Below are 18,316 nucleotides of genomic sequence, written 5' to 3'. Positions count from 1 at the left end.
ATTCAAAGATGAGTAATTTGTGAGTGAATTTCATCAAGATCTTTTTTTTTCTCTCATCACCACTAAAATAACTCCACAGAGGCTAGTATCCTGTCACTAAGTCACCTTTTATTTACACTTGCATAATATTTGACACTGGTCTAACGTTCTCGGAGCCACCTCTCAGCTTGAGCAGAACCTCTCTCACTCCTGTCTATTTATTTTTGTTTACCCCCACATTGCCGCCTAACTGCAGTAGTGCTTATTTTTTCCCCAGCACCCATGCTGTGTGTGTGCAGGTGTGAGACACAGTGAAAGACACAAGGTACACGAATCTTTATTCAAATTTCCACCACCAGGAAGAAAGGAAACACCCGAATGACCTGTGACAAGCAGTGCACTTCACATCAAAGGGCTATGCTGCATGATCAAAAGTGATGGGGAGGGCAGGGACTAAATCAAAATAGAGTTGGAGGTGGAAATAATGCACTCCACTCCCTGCGGTGCCCACTTTTCCCTGAACAATTTGAGGGTGGTGGTGGTGGAGGACACGGCGTGCTCCTTCACCAGAGACAACCGGGCTCTAATGTAGACACTCCTATCTTCTTTTTAGCTCTGAGTGAACTGAATTACTGACACTACTATTTTTTTTTCCTCTTTCTTTTACCCACACATTACAGCCTAACTGCGATAGTGCTTATTTTTTCCCCAGCACACAGTGAGAGACACAAGGTGTACAAATCTTTATTCAACAAAACACCCAAGTGGCCAGTGACAAGCAGTGCCCTTCACGTCAAAGGGCAATGCTGTGATCAAACAGTGAAGGGGAGGGGACTAAATCAAAATAGAGTTGGAGGGGGAAATGATGCACTCCACTCCCTGCGGCACCCACCTCTCCCTGAACAACTCCAGGGTGTTGGTGGACACCGCGTGCTCCTTCTCCAAGAACGCCCGGGCTCTAACGTAACCGTGGAAGAGGGGCAGGCAGTCAGCCCTCATGACCCTCTCCATGGCCTGCTGCCTGGACCTGTTTATGGGCAGTTTAGCCAGGCCCAGAAGCAGACCCACGAGGAGGTCTTCAGACCTGCCCTCCCTCCTCCAGACTGGGTGCCCGAAGATCAGGAGCGTGGGACTGAAGTGCAACCAAAAGCAGAGGAGGTTTTTCAGAAAAGTCAAAAAGGGAGTGCAAACGCCCACACCCAAGAGACACGTGGTCCACGGACTCCACAGAACAAGCAGTTGGACTGGGAGTCTGTGAACCACCGTAATCTGCGGTTGCAGGGGACTGCTACGTGCAGCACCCTCCACCCCAGATCCCCGAGAGAAAGGGGGAAGGACTCCCGTGTAGAGAGCCCTCCACTGGGGATCCCGACCACCCGGTGGCAAATGGGCACGCCAAAGCGTGTCCAGACGGTGGATGAGGGAGAAGAGGTGGACGGTGTGCAGTAGCAGTCGATATAGGACCTGCCTTTTTATGTCCTTGAAAGGGACAAAAGTAAAGTTTCGGAGGCGGCTCAGGTTGTGGAGCACAGGTTCCCGCAGGAAGTATGGGACCTTGGGGCCAATGTGAAATTCCGTCCGGGCTGGGGTGAGTGCGGACGGGATCCCACCGCACACCTGTGCATCCTCCAACTGGTGCACTGTCGGGTCAGACCACCGCCGTTTTAAGCCGTTGGATGGTGGTGGCCACGTACCGGACGTCTAACACTGCTCTGCTCGCTATGTCTTGCGGCAACGTCCAGCCCAGGCCCCCGGCACCCAGCACATACCCGACCCTGGTCACCCTCGCCGCCACGGCCCTCCCCTCCGACAGCCACTCGAACCCATGAGCACGGAGGTGCGGATTCCTGAGCAACGGCTCCCTGACGACAGCCGCTACTCCTGCCTGAGGGTAGGCGCATTGCGATTCAACCATGTTCCAGACAATGATCCGGTCCTGGTAAAAGACAGGCAGCACCTTGAGGGCTACCTCCAAACCGTCACGGTCGACGAACAGGAGCTGCGTGTCGTAGTTGAGGTTACGCACCTGGCGGAAAAAGTACGTCACCAGGGCGCACCACCTAGGAGGAGGCTCGATCTAAAGGTATCACCGCAAGGTCTGAAGGCGGAACGTCGCGACCTGGGTGCAGACGCACACCAGCGACTGACCGCCCTCCTCAGTAGGAAGACTCAGAACCTGCGCAGTGACCCAGTGCATCTTTTTGTCCCAGAAGAAGTCGACCGACGTTCTCTGGATGTCAGCGACAAAGCCAGGAGGAGGGACCAAGGTAACCAGCCGGTACCACAGCATGGCAGCCACCAGTTGGTTTATGACCAGCACTCGGCTCCTGTAAGATAGCACTCAGAGCAGTCCTGTCCAGCGGCCTAGGCGAGCCGAGACTTTGGCCTCCAGCTCCTGCCAGTTGGCCGGCCAGGATTCCTCGGTCGGGCTGAGGTAGACCCCCAGGTAGAGGAGATGGGTGGTACTCCAGCTGAACCCCCGGAACTCCTCCGGCAGGGAATCCACCCGCCACGGACCCACCAGTAGCCCGGAACATTTGGCCCAGTTGATCCTGGCGGAAGACGCCGCCGAGTACACGGCCTGGCACTCGCGCATCCTCCCCAGGTCAGCCGGGTCGGTGAAAGTGAGGAGCACGTCGTCGGCGTAGGCCGAGAGGACCACCCCCGCGCCCGCGCCGCGCAGAACCAGCCCCGACAACCTCCTCCGCAAGAGGCGCAGGAAAGGCTCCACGCACAGGGAATACAGCTGGCCGGACAGGGGGCAGCCTTGACGCACTCCTCTCCCCAGGCGAAGGGGCGCCGTCAGGGACCCGTTAACTTTAACCAGACACTCTGCGGCGGCGTACAAAAGTCGGATACGGGCGACGAACTGCGTCCCGAACCCGAATGCCCGCAGAGTCCCGAGCAGGTACTCGTGATCGACCCTGTCGAACGCCTTCTCCTGGTCGAGAGACAGGAAGGCGCTCGGCAGACCAGCCCGTCGACAGAAATGGATCAGGTCCCGGACCAGATGGACGTTGTCTTGTATCCTCCGGCCCGGGACCGTGTAGGACTGGTCCGGGTGAATCATGTGGGCCAGCACGGAAGCCAGGCGAGAAGACAACACCCTGGCGAAGATTTTGTAGTCCATGCTGAGGAGGGAGACCAGACGCCAGTTCTTCAAGGAACGAAGGTCCCCCTTCTTTGGCAGCAGGACGATGACCGCCCTGCGCCAAGAAAGGGGCATCAGGGTGTCTATAATCTGTCAATCAGGGGTCCCTGATTGGACCATGTTTACAGCTCCAATCAGAGATCTTATAATCACTAGGTCCAGCAACAATGTACATCCTTTTTAGAGTTCTCGGCTAGTTTCAAATAATGTCAGAGACTTACCAGTTTTGACCATCTGCTAATGCATGCAACTAATCAACAGGATGGCTTGTCTGGACTCAAACATAATACAAAATGAGAAGACCATATCAAGGTGCTGTAACAAATCATGCAGTATGATTCTCAAGGGCATTTGTCAAATTAATTCCCTGTTATCTTGTGAAGCTTTTTCTGAATTCAGCCTCAATAACTAAAGTAGGAATCTCTGGATATCATAATGCACATTGTGCCAAAGGCAAATAGTTTTATTTTGTTGAACAGCCCGAATAAAAGAATATCAGTGTTAGAACATGGGTAATGCAAGGTAGAATCATTGTACACTGCTTCAACAACCCCAAACTTGCACCGACATCCCAGCTCCAGACAATATCCTGACAATATCTGCAGAAGTCCTGTTAATGATTTCTCTAATTCTGAACTTAAATAGTTTAGTTGGCAGTTTTCTCCTAACTTATATTTGGTTTATTCAGTATCAAAAACTGGAATGCCGAAAATAAGTAACAACAGGGTGACAATATGTTCCATTGCAAAAGTCTTGAAATCATTTTGATTATTTATTTTCAAAATGCTTTCTCAGCTAGCATGTTTGGATTAATATTTTATAAAACTTAAGTGAAACAGACAATGCTATGAATGCATCTTAATTTGAACTTTTACACAGGAAAACATGGCAAACAAAGCACACGTTCATTAAAAAATAAGTAAAGAAGCAGTCTATGTTCTTGAGCTTGAAATTTTCTTTTTTTCTTTCATGGGATGGTGGGGATTGCTGGCAAAGGTCAGCATTTGTAGCCATTCCCAAACTGTTCTTGAACTAATTGGCTTGCTAAATAATTTTAAAAGGCAGTGTTGCGAGTTTGGAATCAAGTGCAGGCAGGACCAAGTAAAGGGCATTAGTGAATCAGATGGGTGTTTTTTTAAAAAAAAATCAATGGTAGTTCTCATGGATACCAAGGCTAGCTTTATAATCCAGGTTTATAGATAGTATTTAAATTCCACTAGCTGCCACAGTGGGGATTTCAACTCCTGTCTCCTGGGCATTGGCCTGGTCCTTTGGATTACAAATTTAGTCACATAACAACTCTTCCACCATTTCCCAAAATCCCTCAAATAGCATTAAACGAGTTAACCCCTGCATTTGGAAAAAAATGAACACTCAGATTCTAACTGTTAGAACAATCGGATAACAAGGAGCAGAATATATACAGAAAAGACATTAGAAATAAACATAAGTGATATTGTTCTAAGATGCAACATTATTTCCATAAGTCACCTCAAGGAAGAAAGAATGATGCTTAATTCAAGTCAAAATACAAATTTTCTGCATCTTTAATTTATTATATCAAGTACTAATGTATTTACCAACACTACATTCAATTATTTAAACATTGTCTTACTACTTTCCAAATGACGTGTTAATATTGGCTGAGCAGTTGAATTGTTGTAAATTTAGAATACAAAAACATTATGTCAAATGATATGAATTCATAGGACACTCAAATTGTCGTCATGAGGCTAAGTTAGGGAAATTTTGCACAGATGGTTAGAAGGCATAATTTTCATTCTTAGGTACAGATATTCTTGAAGGGTGGAAGGTAAAAAGCATTGTTTCTTTGAAATTTTAATTCAACCAGACATTGTGAAATGTAAATTTTATGCTACAGTGCAACTCTCTCTTTAAAAGACCTATGGCTCAAACTCTACAATACAGATTGCCATCAGCACTTGTGGATATTTTGTCTTTTGTAATTCTGGTCTTGGTAGAGTAACATTGATCATAAAACTCAATGCAGATCTTTTCATCATAATTTATCTCCAACAGCATGTAATTTGAATATAGTATGTTTTAATGGTTACGTTTGCATTATACATAAAACGATAGCTGTCTTTTGAATGCACAATTGGAGTTTTTTCTGTCTGTCACTGCAATTCTTATTATGTATTATTTATAAAGATTTTTAACTTTTATATGTCAACTTTGAGCTATATCTTCCTGTAACTACAGTCTGTGCTATCTTCTTTAATTCACAGAGAGCATATTTTATTATGAAGATGAATTTCTACAATGAAATGGCTGTCAGGGTAAATAAATCTCCCTCATTATTCAACAAATGATGGCATCAAAATGTGCTCTAAATATGCTTTTATGCTATATTTGCTAATCTAAATCAGAAGCAAAGTGAGTATCCATTTGGAAAAGTGCCAACTTCTTTCATTTAATATAGTTCAGACAAAGGAATTCAATTTATAATATAAATTGTTCTTAGAAGTATATTTCTATATAGCAAGATGGTTTATAAATATAACAGAATTTAACAAAGTGTATGGTTGAGCTTTAATAATGTACTGGTATATGTTATTTATTGATGCATTTCTTTGTCACCATTATGCCATCTTGTGGGTGCCAAAAACAGTAGATATTGGTTTGCATTTTGCAACTTTAGGAAAATATATACCATTTATTGCTGGCAAAGGGGATTAGACTAGTTTAGGATATCTGGTTGATGCGGACAACGTGGACTGAAGGATCTGTTTCCGTGCTGTATAACTCTGATTCTATTATTACTAGACCACTTACCACATTATCATCATGTGCATCAGGAGATAAAACCAGATTGACATGAACATTAGTATTTACTCTGAAATATGGCACTGCTGAGACTTGTCAGAAAAATATTAAATAGGTTTCAAAAAATCAGCTTGGATACAGTAATTGGTGCCCAAAGTGAAATGCAATACTTGGGAATCTTGATTATGAAACAACATATTAGCATACTAACATAACATTCAGCTATACTGTATACTAAAATGCCAGTTTTGACTCTCATTTCCTAATTTAGTGAGGCTTTGGTGTAACCTGAAATGACTGGGTTTAAGTTTAGAGAATAGTTAAAACCAGGACAGAAGGTAAGTTAGAAATGAAGTCATTTTGTCTAACAAGTGGAGTTTAACTGAAGATTATAGTTGGTGGAAGCCTAGAAATCATTTGCTTTCCTTTTGATTGTACGAGCAGAATGTGGTTAAAAAAAAACAGATTTTAAGATGAAAGGTAATAAGCAATCATCTTCAATTCAATTGTTTAATGTAGCTATGCATGCATGAAACAATTATAGTAATTTATGCAAAACTTGTTCAAATGAACATAGTAAAGAACTTTGCATTTGTAAAAATTATGACAAAGTGCCAGTGAGCCAGCTCAAAAGCTAATCTTTCTATATGAACTTTGGACTGAAATTCAAACACAGCACATACATCTTATTAAGAATCCAAAGGCTAATCTTTTCAGTGCTTTAATAAGATATATGTGCTATGTGTTCACATTTGTGTCCAAAATTCAGAAGCAAAATACATTCAATGATTTGATCTTCAATGAAGTCTTTTGGTCCAAAATTCGTACTGATTCAAGGCCTATCTGGCTTTTCTGGGTCAGGATGCTTTGTCGGCTGCTATCTGTGTAGCATTTGCCAAGGCTATGGGTTCATGCAGGTATGTCCTCTCCATGCACCTACATTTATTAATTTTATACTATCCTGATGTAACATCATCCAATATGCTGATATGATGCCAAGATCCCAAATCTGTAGAATGTAGGTTTTGACAATACCTATGATATCCATTCTTTGAAAGCAGAAATATGATGAGAATGGTGGGCATAGCAACAGAATTGCTTGAAGGAGCAAGCATCCTGATTGGAGATAAGGTAATATTTGGAACTTTTCCCACATTGTGTCTGAAAATATTCTAGATCTTTTAAAGATGTTTTGTTGAGTTCTTGAATTTGCCAGTGTTTGGCCACACCCCCAATGGGTGTGGCAGTGGAGTAAATGATCAGTCCAAAGAGAAATTACAGCAGGTTTAGAGGCAGCTTTGCCACTGCCTCTGGGGTCTGCAGGATGATAGGGAAAGGGAGTAAAGTTTCTGGAAAGCATTAGTTCTATTTCAAGTCTTCTGCCAAGTCTGATTGAGATCCCAGTACCATTTAAATGGCATTGCATACACTGCCCATTAATACCAGTATGAAACAGCCTAACAAGCAGACCTTAGAAACTCCGTGAAGGCATTGTTTTCCTCCGGGACATTTTTCTAAATTGGTTTTGAAATAGGAGGAGGATGAATGTTCTTTCTAATCTTTCAAAACCTTCAGGCCTACTGCTAACCTTTCAATAACTGTCTCCAAATGTCTTCCATCTTCTTTTGGGCTTGACATTACTAGCATGGTTTCAAAGGTGAATTGAAGGATACCCCTCCTTCCCCGGTGCTGAGCTGTCAGTAATTTCGTTCCTTTCTGGGTGAAACTTAAAAATTGTCCCCGTGTGGTTTACCTGAAATATGTGAATTGCTGTCATGTAAAAACTGATAAAGAAATTAATATAGTTCAACAAAATCAGTTGGGAACATATGCCATGAAACATGAAGTGTCATTTTCTATAGATTATAGAAATTATTGTTTATGTGCAGAGCATTCTGGGGAGCTTTAATGTGATTGTCTTGCAAGCAGCAACAAAGTTTCAAGGTAAAGCTGCAGTTAGCCACTACTTTGTCATCGATGGAACGTTTTGCCTATACAACAATACAAGAATAGTTGTTTAAGTCAAAAATCAAATTAGAAGTTTGCCCCCTAAGTATAACAACGCAAGAGTTTGAGAGTAGGCTGAACAACTTGGCCTTCAGTTTAATTTGGAATTTCTTTAATGTTAAGAGAAAGAATTGTAAATAGTGTTAGTTAATTATACTCTTATACTTTAAGTAATAAAGTTGTTAATTTTTACTTTATATAGTTCTTGGCCACTCAAGTTTTTACACACTACTGCACAGGATAAGTCTTTTCTGTGTTGCTGGTGTTAAATTAAGCAGGAGAGTTTACCCCATGTTCGTAACACTGCGTGAAAAATACTTTACTTTATCTTGGCTGTGCCATGAAATATTTGATGTATATGTTGTTTTAATTAAGAAGGGTGGAGGGAAAGATGATAATGCTAAGTGGGAAAACTCATCCTTCAGATCACCCATCATATAAGCATGTGTTAAGCATGTGGATTTCTGCTGTAACATCGTGATAAATACTCGGCAGAAATTGTTTGAGACAATCTGATACTGGAGACAAAATTCTTTCCAAGTTCCTGTAATCTCCTGCCAAAACACTGGCAGATTCTAGGTTCCTTTGTAAAGGGTGAAATTTCCAGTAGATGAACTTTGCCTGACCAGTGGATTCTAGGCTAGGAAAATTGTAGTGGATATTGGTCACTTGTGTTTGAAGGTTCGTGGAGTAGAACCACAATGGATTTTCCTATCTGTGTTAAAAATCTAGTACCTTCCTATTGTATGCACATGAGGTGCCCTGAACACACAGTGATGGTCCAATGATGGTTCAATGTTAGCGGCAATCCTTGTGTAACTGCAAAACTTGCATCTTGAGAGTCAATATTTGACCCTCAATACCCTTTTAATTTTGTTGGTGTTTTGCATATTGACTCAGCAACATTTTGTAACTCAATTTTTATTTCTACGATTTGAAATACCAGTTTCATAGATTAAATGTCATTACAGTTGTAAGGCATTGAGTTGGTTGGTTTTAGACTGACATTACTTAATGAACAATCTGCATAATTGATTGGATGATTCAAAAGGTCACTTACAGCTGACCTTTGGAATAGGATATGCTTTGCTGTTGAGATGATGTTATCTGCTGAGTACACATTTGCTTCCATTGAAATTTTCCAACAAGTATTAATCAATGACAATAGTTTTGGCATACAAATAACAGCTCAAAACTAAATATCAATATGTGCCTAGAGTAATATTGGAACACGTTGAAGTTTCAAACATCTGTGTTTGAAATAATTAAAAAAAGCCTTTCTAATTAATTATATTTCTGTTATAATCCAGAAAAAGACTCTTCTACCCCAGAAGCGGTTACAATCCTGTTAGAAACTAGTAATTTTAGTTGTATTAATATTTGATTAATTTCTATGATTTCATTTGCAGTGAGAACAAAGCCTTAAAATTCACAGTTCTAAATGTACAAAAATTTTATCATTCAAAAGTTGTCAAAGTAAATAATCAGCATTCATATCTCAGACTCTAACATATAGGATCAGCGCAAGGTTAGCATAAATGCACAGGTCATGTGTAATCAACTGCACATTAAATGAAAGTTCCTGGACTTTGTTGAGCCTGAAATCCTTTTTGCACTCAGTATGTACTGATCCTGGACTTTCCTCAGCCTCAACTCTCAAGCATTACAGACTATCATTTGCTGCTTAATTTTTAAGGGACAGCTCTGTATGTATTTCTGGTGAGCCCCAACTGCATGGAGTTGACTTTATAAACTTTGCATTATTTTAATTGAATTCATTTAAATTCCACCAGCTGGCTTGCTGGAATTTGTACCCATGACCCCAACGCATCAACAGGATTATTAGACCAGTGAAATTACTACTATGCCATCGACTCCCGATAATCATGTGGTACTTCAGTTATTTTATCTCTCTTGTTTCACTCCCATTGTCTTGGTTCTTCCCTTTTTTGAAATTGTTTTTACTCTTCCTAATAGCCAGATAGAATTCATAACACATCAAGGATTTGAGCAGGAAGTTATTTTATAAATTATCTCATACCTGATTTGTCATCTGCAACAACTATATCTCTATAGTGGTTTTTAATATAATGAAATTTCCCAAGTTGCTTCACTGAAATATTATAATGTGTTTCAAAATGTCTCAATGAGCCATGTAAGAAAAATTGGGTCAAATAACCAAAAGTTTGGTCCAAGAGGAATGTTTTAAGCAGTGCCTTAGATAAGGAAAGTAAGATGTCGGGAGGCTTTTTCAGAGCTTAGGCACCAGACACCACTGATCGAAAGATTCATTCTGACCTTCTGCGCCTGCCTGATTTTCGAGTGCAAATATCTCTGAAGACCAAAGACTATTACAGAGATACAGAGGTCTGAGGCCTTGGGTAAATTTTTAAACAAAGCTGAGAATTTTAAAATTACAATGTCACTTGACCAGTAGCCAATGTAGGTCAGCAGGAACAGTGGTGACAGGGGAACAGGACTTTCATATTAATGTCATTTGCAGCAAAATTTTGATGTTCTCAAGTTTATGGAGAATAGCATATAGAGGATAGCTAGTAATGCTTTGAAATAGTCAAGTCTAGAGATGGCAAAAGCATAAAAAGATTTCAACATCAGATGAGCTGAGTTGTGGTTAAAGTCAGACGATATTTCATAGGTGGAAACTGAAGATCTTAATGAAGGCAAGAATATGAGTTCCGAACTTTCAATCAAATGTGACAAAGGTTGCAAACAGACTAGCATAAATTCAAATAATTGAAAGGGAGGAGTCAGGAGTCATTACCTAAGGAGTGGATTTTGAAGTGGAGGCAGAAAAACAATGACTTCAATCTTTCTAAAATTTAATTGGAGAAAATTTCTGCTCATCCAGTAGTGGAAAACATAATTGAAAAGTCAATGAAATACCACTATACCTCTAGATTCAAACTGTAATTTATTGAACAACAATAAAACAACAAGAAAGTAGCAGTAATGAAATGTAATTAAGAATTAGCTCAATAATAGTAGTCTAGCCTTTGTCAGAAGCACAAGGTTCAAATTTTCATTTTATGTCTTCACGACTTGTTCTAGTTTAAATAAAAATATTCTCCAATCAACCTATTCAGAAATGTTATCATACACCTCTGAAATGGATGGAATTTGAACCTCAGCTTCTTGATCCTTAGTTGTGGTAGTGAGAGAACACTGCATTGTTAGTAAAGTTATCATAATCAGTTCAGTTGGCTAGATGGCTGGTTTCCAATGCAGTGACATCAACAATGAAAGATTAACTCCTGCACTGGCAAGGTTAAACATAGAAGAGCAGGAGCAGGTCATTCGGTCCTTTGAGCTTACTCATGGCTGATCATCTGATTCAATAGATTGTTCCTACTTTCCCCGATGTCCTTTGATCCCTTTAGTCCCAACTGCAATACGCAACTTTCTCTTGAAGTCATACAATGCTTTGTCCACAACTACTTACTATGGTCACGAATTCAACAGACTCGCCTTTATCTGGATGAAGAAATTTCTCCTCATCTCAGTACTAAATAACTTACCCAGTCTGTGATCCCTGGTTCTCTACTCCCCAACCGTTGGGAATACCCTTCTTACTGTACCATTGCTAGTGTTGCTCGAATCTTCTAAGTTTGCATGAAATCTTCCCACCCCTCCACCACTCCCCCTGCCTGACACCAATCTTCCCCCGCCTCCATTCTTCTGAACTCCAGCAAAAACTAATCCTAAACCTTAGCTGCAATAACTGCGTTCCCTCTATAACAAAATCACTTTAAATCAGGACACCTGAGTTCCAAACTACTACATTCTTCAATTTTGAATACATTTTTTTTAAAAATGGGAAGAGTGTTGTGGTGCATCTCAACACTTCTACAATGCTGATTAAAGTAATGGGGAAAAAGTGAGGACTACAGATGCTGGAGATGAAAGTCGAGAGTGTGGTGCTGGAAAAGCACAGCAGGTCAGGCAGCATCCAATGAGCAGGAGAATCAGTGTTTCAGGCATAAGCCCTTCATCAGGACTTCATCAAAGTAATGGTCAAGCTAACTTTCCAGGACTGAGGTAAAAGACACCTAACATCTAAGACAATGACATTTGAAATTTTCAGAACACTTGAATGTTGGGAACATTCTGACTGACAAGGTTTTTTGTCCAAGGCTTTGAAACTCTCATTCATGGTAGGTTTTCAGGTATTTTCCAAAACCCATTTGTCTCGATGAAGATGCACAGAGGGCAGGAAATTGAGATTTCCCTTTAGGCTGTCAATGCCAGGTTGAATATCAGAGGGTGTACATATGTGGTCTTAGGCCACTTAATGACTGTGAAAAGATTGTATTTGTCATGAAGATGGAACAGTTTTTCAGTGACTTCCAACTCTAGAAGGACACAAAAGTCAAACCCACAGCATGCAAAACCATGAACCTTCATAAAACTCAGGTATAACTTCAATTGGCGTCCAAGCTTTAGAAAAGTAAAGCTTCAGAGATTTTACTGAAAAGATTTAGGAGATTTATTTCAGAAATGAGGATATCAGCTATAAGTTACAGAAATAAGCATTGTTCTCCCAAGAGAAGAGAAAATTGAGAGAGCGTGTGGTTGAGGTTTTCAAAATCAGGAGGGTCCCAGATGAAGACATCGAGAAAAGCTGTTGGGGTAGAAAATTTGAGACCTAGATGAGATAGGTTAACAGTAAATTAAAATAAGAAATATAAGCAAGTGTAGGCTCTTTGGCCACTCGAGGCAGGTCTATTCTGGACTATGAGTCCAGAACTCAGATTTCTCCAGTTTCCTCATTTCCCCTCCCCCCACCTTGTCTCAGTCGGTTCCCTCAACTCAGCACCGCCCTCCTAACCTGCAATCTTCTTCCTGACCTCTCCGCCCCCACCCCACTCCGGCCTATCACCCTCACCTTGACCACCTACCTATCACATCTCAATCGCCCCTCCCCCAAGTCCCTCCTCCCTACCTTTTATCTTAGCCTGCTTGGCACACTCTCCTCATTCCTGATGAAGGGCTTATGCCCGAAACGTCGAATTTCCTATTCCTTGGATGCTGCCTAACCTGCTGTGCTTTAACCAGCAACACATTTTCAACTGTGATCTCCAGCATCTGCAGACCTCATTTTTTACCCGACTATTCTGGACTATACCAATCACCCCTCAAATACATCAAGGAGATAGATAGCCTAGACTCTAACATTTTCTTATTTAAGGGCAAGTATAAGGTGCTGTGTTGATTGGTTACACTGCTCGGTTTTAAGCAAAACAGATTTTATTCTAACTCAATAGTTAAAATGCACACAAAAGAAAGAAGAATTGGAATAACATAACTTTCATTGAAAAATGTAACAGAATAATAGGTTATTTAATGACTACACAACAACTGTTCCAATATGGTAATATCCCATAAACACTGCATTGGCAAAGGCAAATTCAGTAAAACAGATTGTCTCAAAGGCAGTTCTGGTAACAGAGAACTTCAGCTTTTACCTGTAGCAAAGCGAGAGAGAGAGATGTAGCACTTTTCACAATGAGCTTCCAAAAAAACCCAACAAATGCTGAAAGCTAAAGTAAAACCCTTGTTTTAAAAAGAAAACAAGGTCTCACAAGCTGTTTACTATATTAGGTTGGAGGAGACTGCTCCACCTTTGACTCAAAACCTCTCTTTAAAAAGATCAGAACAAAATACATCTCTTAAAGCTATAGTATCGTAATAAGCACTTCGATTCATAAAATTGTGGCAAACCTGATTGTAGTCTTAATGCCATCTTCCTGTCTGCCTTTCTCCTCCATCCACACCCATAACCCTTGAGATTCGTGTCAATCAGAAAATCTGTCTGACTCAGTTTGGATTATATTCAGTAACCAAGTCTACACAGCTTGCTATGAAGATAATTCCAAAGACTTTGGCTTTCTGTGAGAAATATAAGTTCCTGTCATCTTTTTCTTAAATTGGAGGTACATTATCATGAGACTTTGCCCACAGTGCCAGAATTCACCCACAAGAACAAATTTCTTTTCAGTCACTGCCCTTTCAAACCTACTCTGAATATTATGTTTCAATAATATCATCCCTCATTCTTCTAAACCCAAGTTAATTTAGGCCGAATTTATTTGGTAGTTTAATTGACCAAATAAATTGAGGATGCAAAAGAGAGATGACCCCTTAGGAAGTAATTCTGACTTGTTATGTAACTGTAAGACCATAAGACGATGAAAAAAATAGGAACAGAAGTATGCCACACAGCCCGTTGAGCCTACTCCACCATTCATAGGATCAATCAGACATTCGTCATATTTACTTTCATGTGTTTTCTCTGCAACCCTTGATTTCCCTACTGATTAAGAATCTATCTCAACTTTAAAATATACATGGTACTCTGTCCCCATAGCTCTCTGTGGCAAGGAATTCTCAAACCTTTGAGAGAAGAAATTTCTACTCATCTCAGACATAAATTGCCAACCCTTAATTCTGAGACTATGCCTTCCAATCCTAAACTCTCTGTGAGGGGAAACATCCTCTCAGCATTCCTGTGATCAAATAAAATCCCTGTTGAGCCCCATAAGAATCTTGTATGTTTCCATGAGATCACCTCTCATTCTTCTAAACTCCACTGAGTTGTCTCAACCTGTTTAACCTTTATTCATATGACAATTTCTTCATACCAGGATCATCCTAATGAGCCTTCCCTAAACTGCATTCAATGAAATGATATATTTCCTTAAATAAAGGGATCAAAAGTACAGATAGTATTCCAGCATTTTGTCTAGTTGCAATAAGACTTCCATACTTTTATACTCCAAACTCCTTGAAATTTGAGCTAACATTCCCTTAGTCTTCCTGATTACCTTCTGCCCCTGTGTGTCAGCTTTGCATTTGATGCATAAGCACCCCAAGTCTTTTTATGTTGCTGCTTTGAGGTTTTCTTCCTTTAAATAATATTCTGCTCTTTTGTTCTCCCTTCCAAAATAAACAATGTCATTAGCGAGTTTTGAGAAGATTTGTAGCTCAGCTTGATGACAAGTAACAAGATTTGCCATGTCCTCAGAAACAAACCCAAACAAGCAGACACAACACAACCAAAAACTAACGCCATGTTACCTTATATCAAAGACATATAGGAATGACTTCCAGACTATTCAGACCCCTTGGCATCATGATAGCCCACAAACCTAACAACACACTTAAACAGAGAATAATTAACCTAAAGGATCCATTAGATACCACCAGCAAAACTAATGTCACTTACAAAATACCATGCAAGAACTGTAAAGAACACCACATTGGACAAACAAATAGGAAAATAGCCACCAGGATACATGAACACCAACTAGCCACCAAAAGACATGACACACTATCACTAGTTTCCATACTTACTGACAAAGAAGGACACCACTTTGACTGGGACAACACACACATCCTAGGATAGGCAAAACAAAGACACACACAATTGTTCATAGCGACATGGTATTCTAACCAGAACTCCATCAATAAACACATTGACTTAGATCCCACCTATCTTCCCTTGAAAAAAAAATAGAAATGACATCATTCACCTTAAGAAACCAACACCTATAAATAGAGAGGTGAGGCATACCGCCAGCACTTCACCAGAGACTCTCACGAATGATATTACCAAGTCATGGTGTCAAAACATCTGAAAGCAAACCTTCCAGCTAAGTGAGCTAACTTACTTACTAAACAATGTCATATTTTTCCCATATTGTACTGTATTTGCCAACTTTTTGCTCACTTACGCAACCTATTAAAATGTCTTTGTAAACTGTTCCCTCTCACAACTTGCCTTCCCACTTATGTTGTGTTGGCTACAATTTTGTTTACAGTACATTTGTTTCCTTTCTCCAAGATATGAATACATATTGTAAGCAATTGTAGTCCCAGCACTGAATATTCTGAAAGGATTGGATAGATTTGACAGAGAGATTCTTTCTGCTAGTCAAAATTTCTAAAGGTTGGGGGCATAATCATTTAGGACTGAGTTGAGGAGAACTCAGGATTGTGAAGTTTTTGGAATCTTGTACACCAGAGGGTTATGGTTGCTCCATCAATGAACATATTTTAAGGCAAAACAGACTTTTGCTTTCTTGGGGAATGAAAGCATAATGGGGAGCAGCTGGAGGAGTGTAATTGGAGTTCAAGGTCATCAATGAATGACAGTGCAAGTTCAATTGACTTTATGGCCTATACCTGCCACTAGTTCTTGAGAGTGGTTCAAATCTGAAATGAAGGTGCCTGAAAAGGAGGTAGAAATAAATTCAATCATGCCTTTCAGAAGAAAGCGGCCCTGTTAATGTATTTAACAAATACATACTAGTTGGGGAAACTGTTTGATGTTCTGTAATCTGTTCAGGTCCTGAGAAACGGTTAGTAAGAACTGATTAATGTTATAATGTTTCCAAAGTTTCAGTTGAGTCTTGAATACGTTGCCCTATTGACACTTATTCAGAGGTAGCTTTTGATGTAGAAAAAGGCCCAAACAATATTAAGAGTGTGGGGCTGATAAGGATTGAAGATATGAAGAAGCAGTAATGGGTTGAAAGAGGTGTTTTAATTTAGTCTATCTTGTAATAGTAAAATGTACAACAAAAACTGTTTTATCAATGAATGAATGAATGAATGAAAACACATCATAGTAAACAGTGAGTTAGCAAAGAGTTATGAATGAATGATTAGGAATACAATACTAATAAATATAGCAAGCTGGTGAACGAGTTAGTAAATATCTCACAGTGGGATCAACAAGGTTGCTCTTGCAGTGAGCCACCAGCAGCTGAATGGCCTATTTTTGTGCTGATATCTGTGCTCTAATTAGGGTGATAGAGTTATACAGCATGAAACAGACTAGATATCCTAAACTGATCTTGTCCCATTTGCCAACATTTGGTCTATATCTAAACCCTTCCTATTCATGTTGTCATCCAGATACCTTTTAATTGTTGTAATTGTACCCACCTTCTTCACCTCCTGTGGCAGCCCATTTCATACACACACCACCCTTTGCGTGAAAATGTTGCCCGTCAGGTCCCTTTTAAATCTTTCCCTTCTCACTTTACATTTTTGCCCTCTAGCTTTGGACTTCCTTATCCTGAGAAAAAGATTGTGGCTTTTCACTCTGCACATGACCCTCTGATTTTATAAACCTCTATAAGGTGTCCCCTCAGCCTCCACCTCTCCAGGGATAAAAAGCCCCAGTCTATTCAGTTTCTCCCAATAGCTTAAACCCTCTAATCTCAGCAGCATCCTTGTAAATCTCTTCTGCATCCTTTCAAGTTTAACATCTTTCCAACAGAATAAAATTGAACACAGTATTCTAAAACTTGTGACATCTGACTCCCCTTGTACCTCAGCCTATCAATCCAAAACCTTATTATTCCATTCTTTATAACTGGACAAGACTTTTCCACTGCATTTTTGACCAGCTTCTTACTTTCTACCCCTTGTAAACTTGAGGTCAATCTAATCTTTGCTGCCTCTGTCTTGACTCAAACCAAGACTGGTCTCTCATCATTCTTCTATTTGTTGATCTACATTGGTGCTGGTAATGTACTGCCTCAATTTTAAAATTGTCAGCCTTGATTTTTCAAGTCCTTTCACAGCATCCTATATACTGACCTCTGCTAATGGCTCTAAAACAATGACTGTCCAAGATATCCACACTCCTTTAATTCTGACCTCTCAACATCACCAGTTTTAACCATTCTATCCATTGGTGGCCATGACTCCAGCTGCGAATTCCCTCATTAAGGCTTTCTGTCTCTTGCTTTCTTTTGTCATTTTAAGCCTTCCTTAAAACATTGACCAAGTTATTGGTCATCTGCCCTAACAGCTCCTTATGCATAAAAATTATGCTTTTAAATTTCCTGGTGACTTGTCTTGATCTAACTTAGTCGACTAAAAATGATTCATAAATTCAAACTGTGTGCTGTAGAAATGATGCTTTCCAAAGAAGATGTGAAAATGAAGTTGCAATTTATTGCTTGAGCAGACATGGAAGAATCCTTAATACATGAAACGAAGCACGAGTTCTCTCATCATTTTGGCCAATGTTTATCCAGCAATAGATTATCCATTCGCTTATTTCATTGCTGTTTGTAGAACCTTACACTTTCCAGATTAGCTGATGTATTTACTTACATAATTACAGTGATTACATCGTAAAAATAACTTCTTGGCTTATGAAGCTCTTTGGATATATTGAAAAATTGAAAGGTGTGTTTTATAGGCTGGTTCATTCTCTTCTCTTATATACTTTTATTAGAGTCAAGTTTCTCCTTCTATAGTAAGAAAAAAATATAGTTTGCAGTTCTTGACTAAACTATACTGCAATCACTAATGCTGTCTATCCACTGTACTCATTGATGTTGTGGGGACACATTA

The 18,316-nt window shown here is 40.2% G+C and overlaps 1 protein-coding gene across 1 annotated transcript in view; it reads left to right on the top strand.

Moving 5' to 3' along the window:
* spata17 (spermatogenesis associated 17) overlaps window positions 1-18,316 on the top strand; it is a 107,566-nt gene that overhangs the window by 29,067 nt on the left and 60,183 nt on the right. Inside the window, exon 4 of the mRNA XM_060831454.1 lies at window positions 5,380-5,430. Within this exon, the coding sequence (XP_060687437.1) occupies window positions 5,380-5,430 (51 nt within the window). The remainder of the gene's footprint in view (window positions 1-5,379; window positions 5,431-18,316) is intronic.

This window comes from Hemiscyllium ocellatum, chromosome 10 (genome assembly GCF_020745735.1).
Source record: "Hemiscyllium ocellatum isolate sHemOce1 chromosome 10, sHemOce1.pat.X.cur, whole genome shotgun sequence".
Lineage (NCBI taxonomy): Eukaryota > Metazoa > Chordata > Chondrichthyes > Orectolobiformes > Hemiscylliidae > Hemiscyllium > Hemiscyllium ocellatum.
Note: the sequence above shows the minus strand (reverse complement) of the source record. Positions and strands in the feature narration are given on the sequence as shown.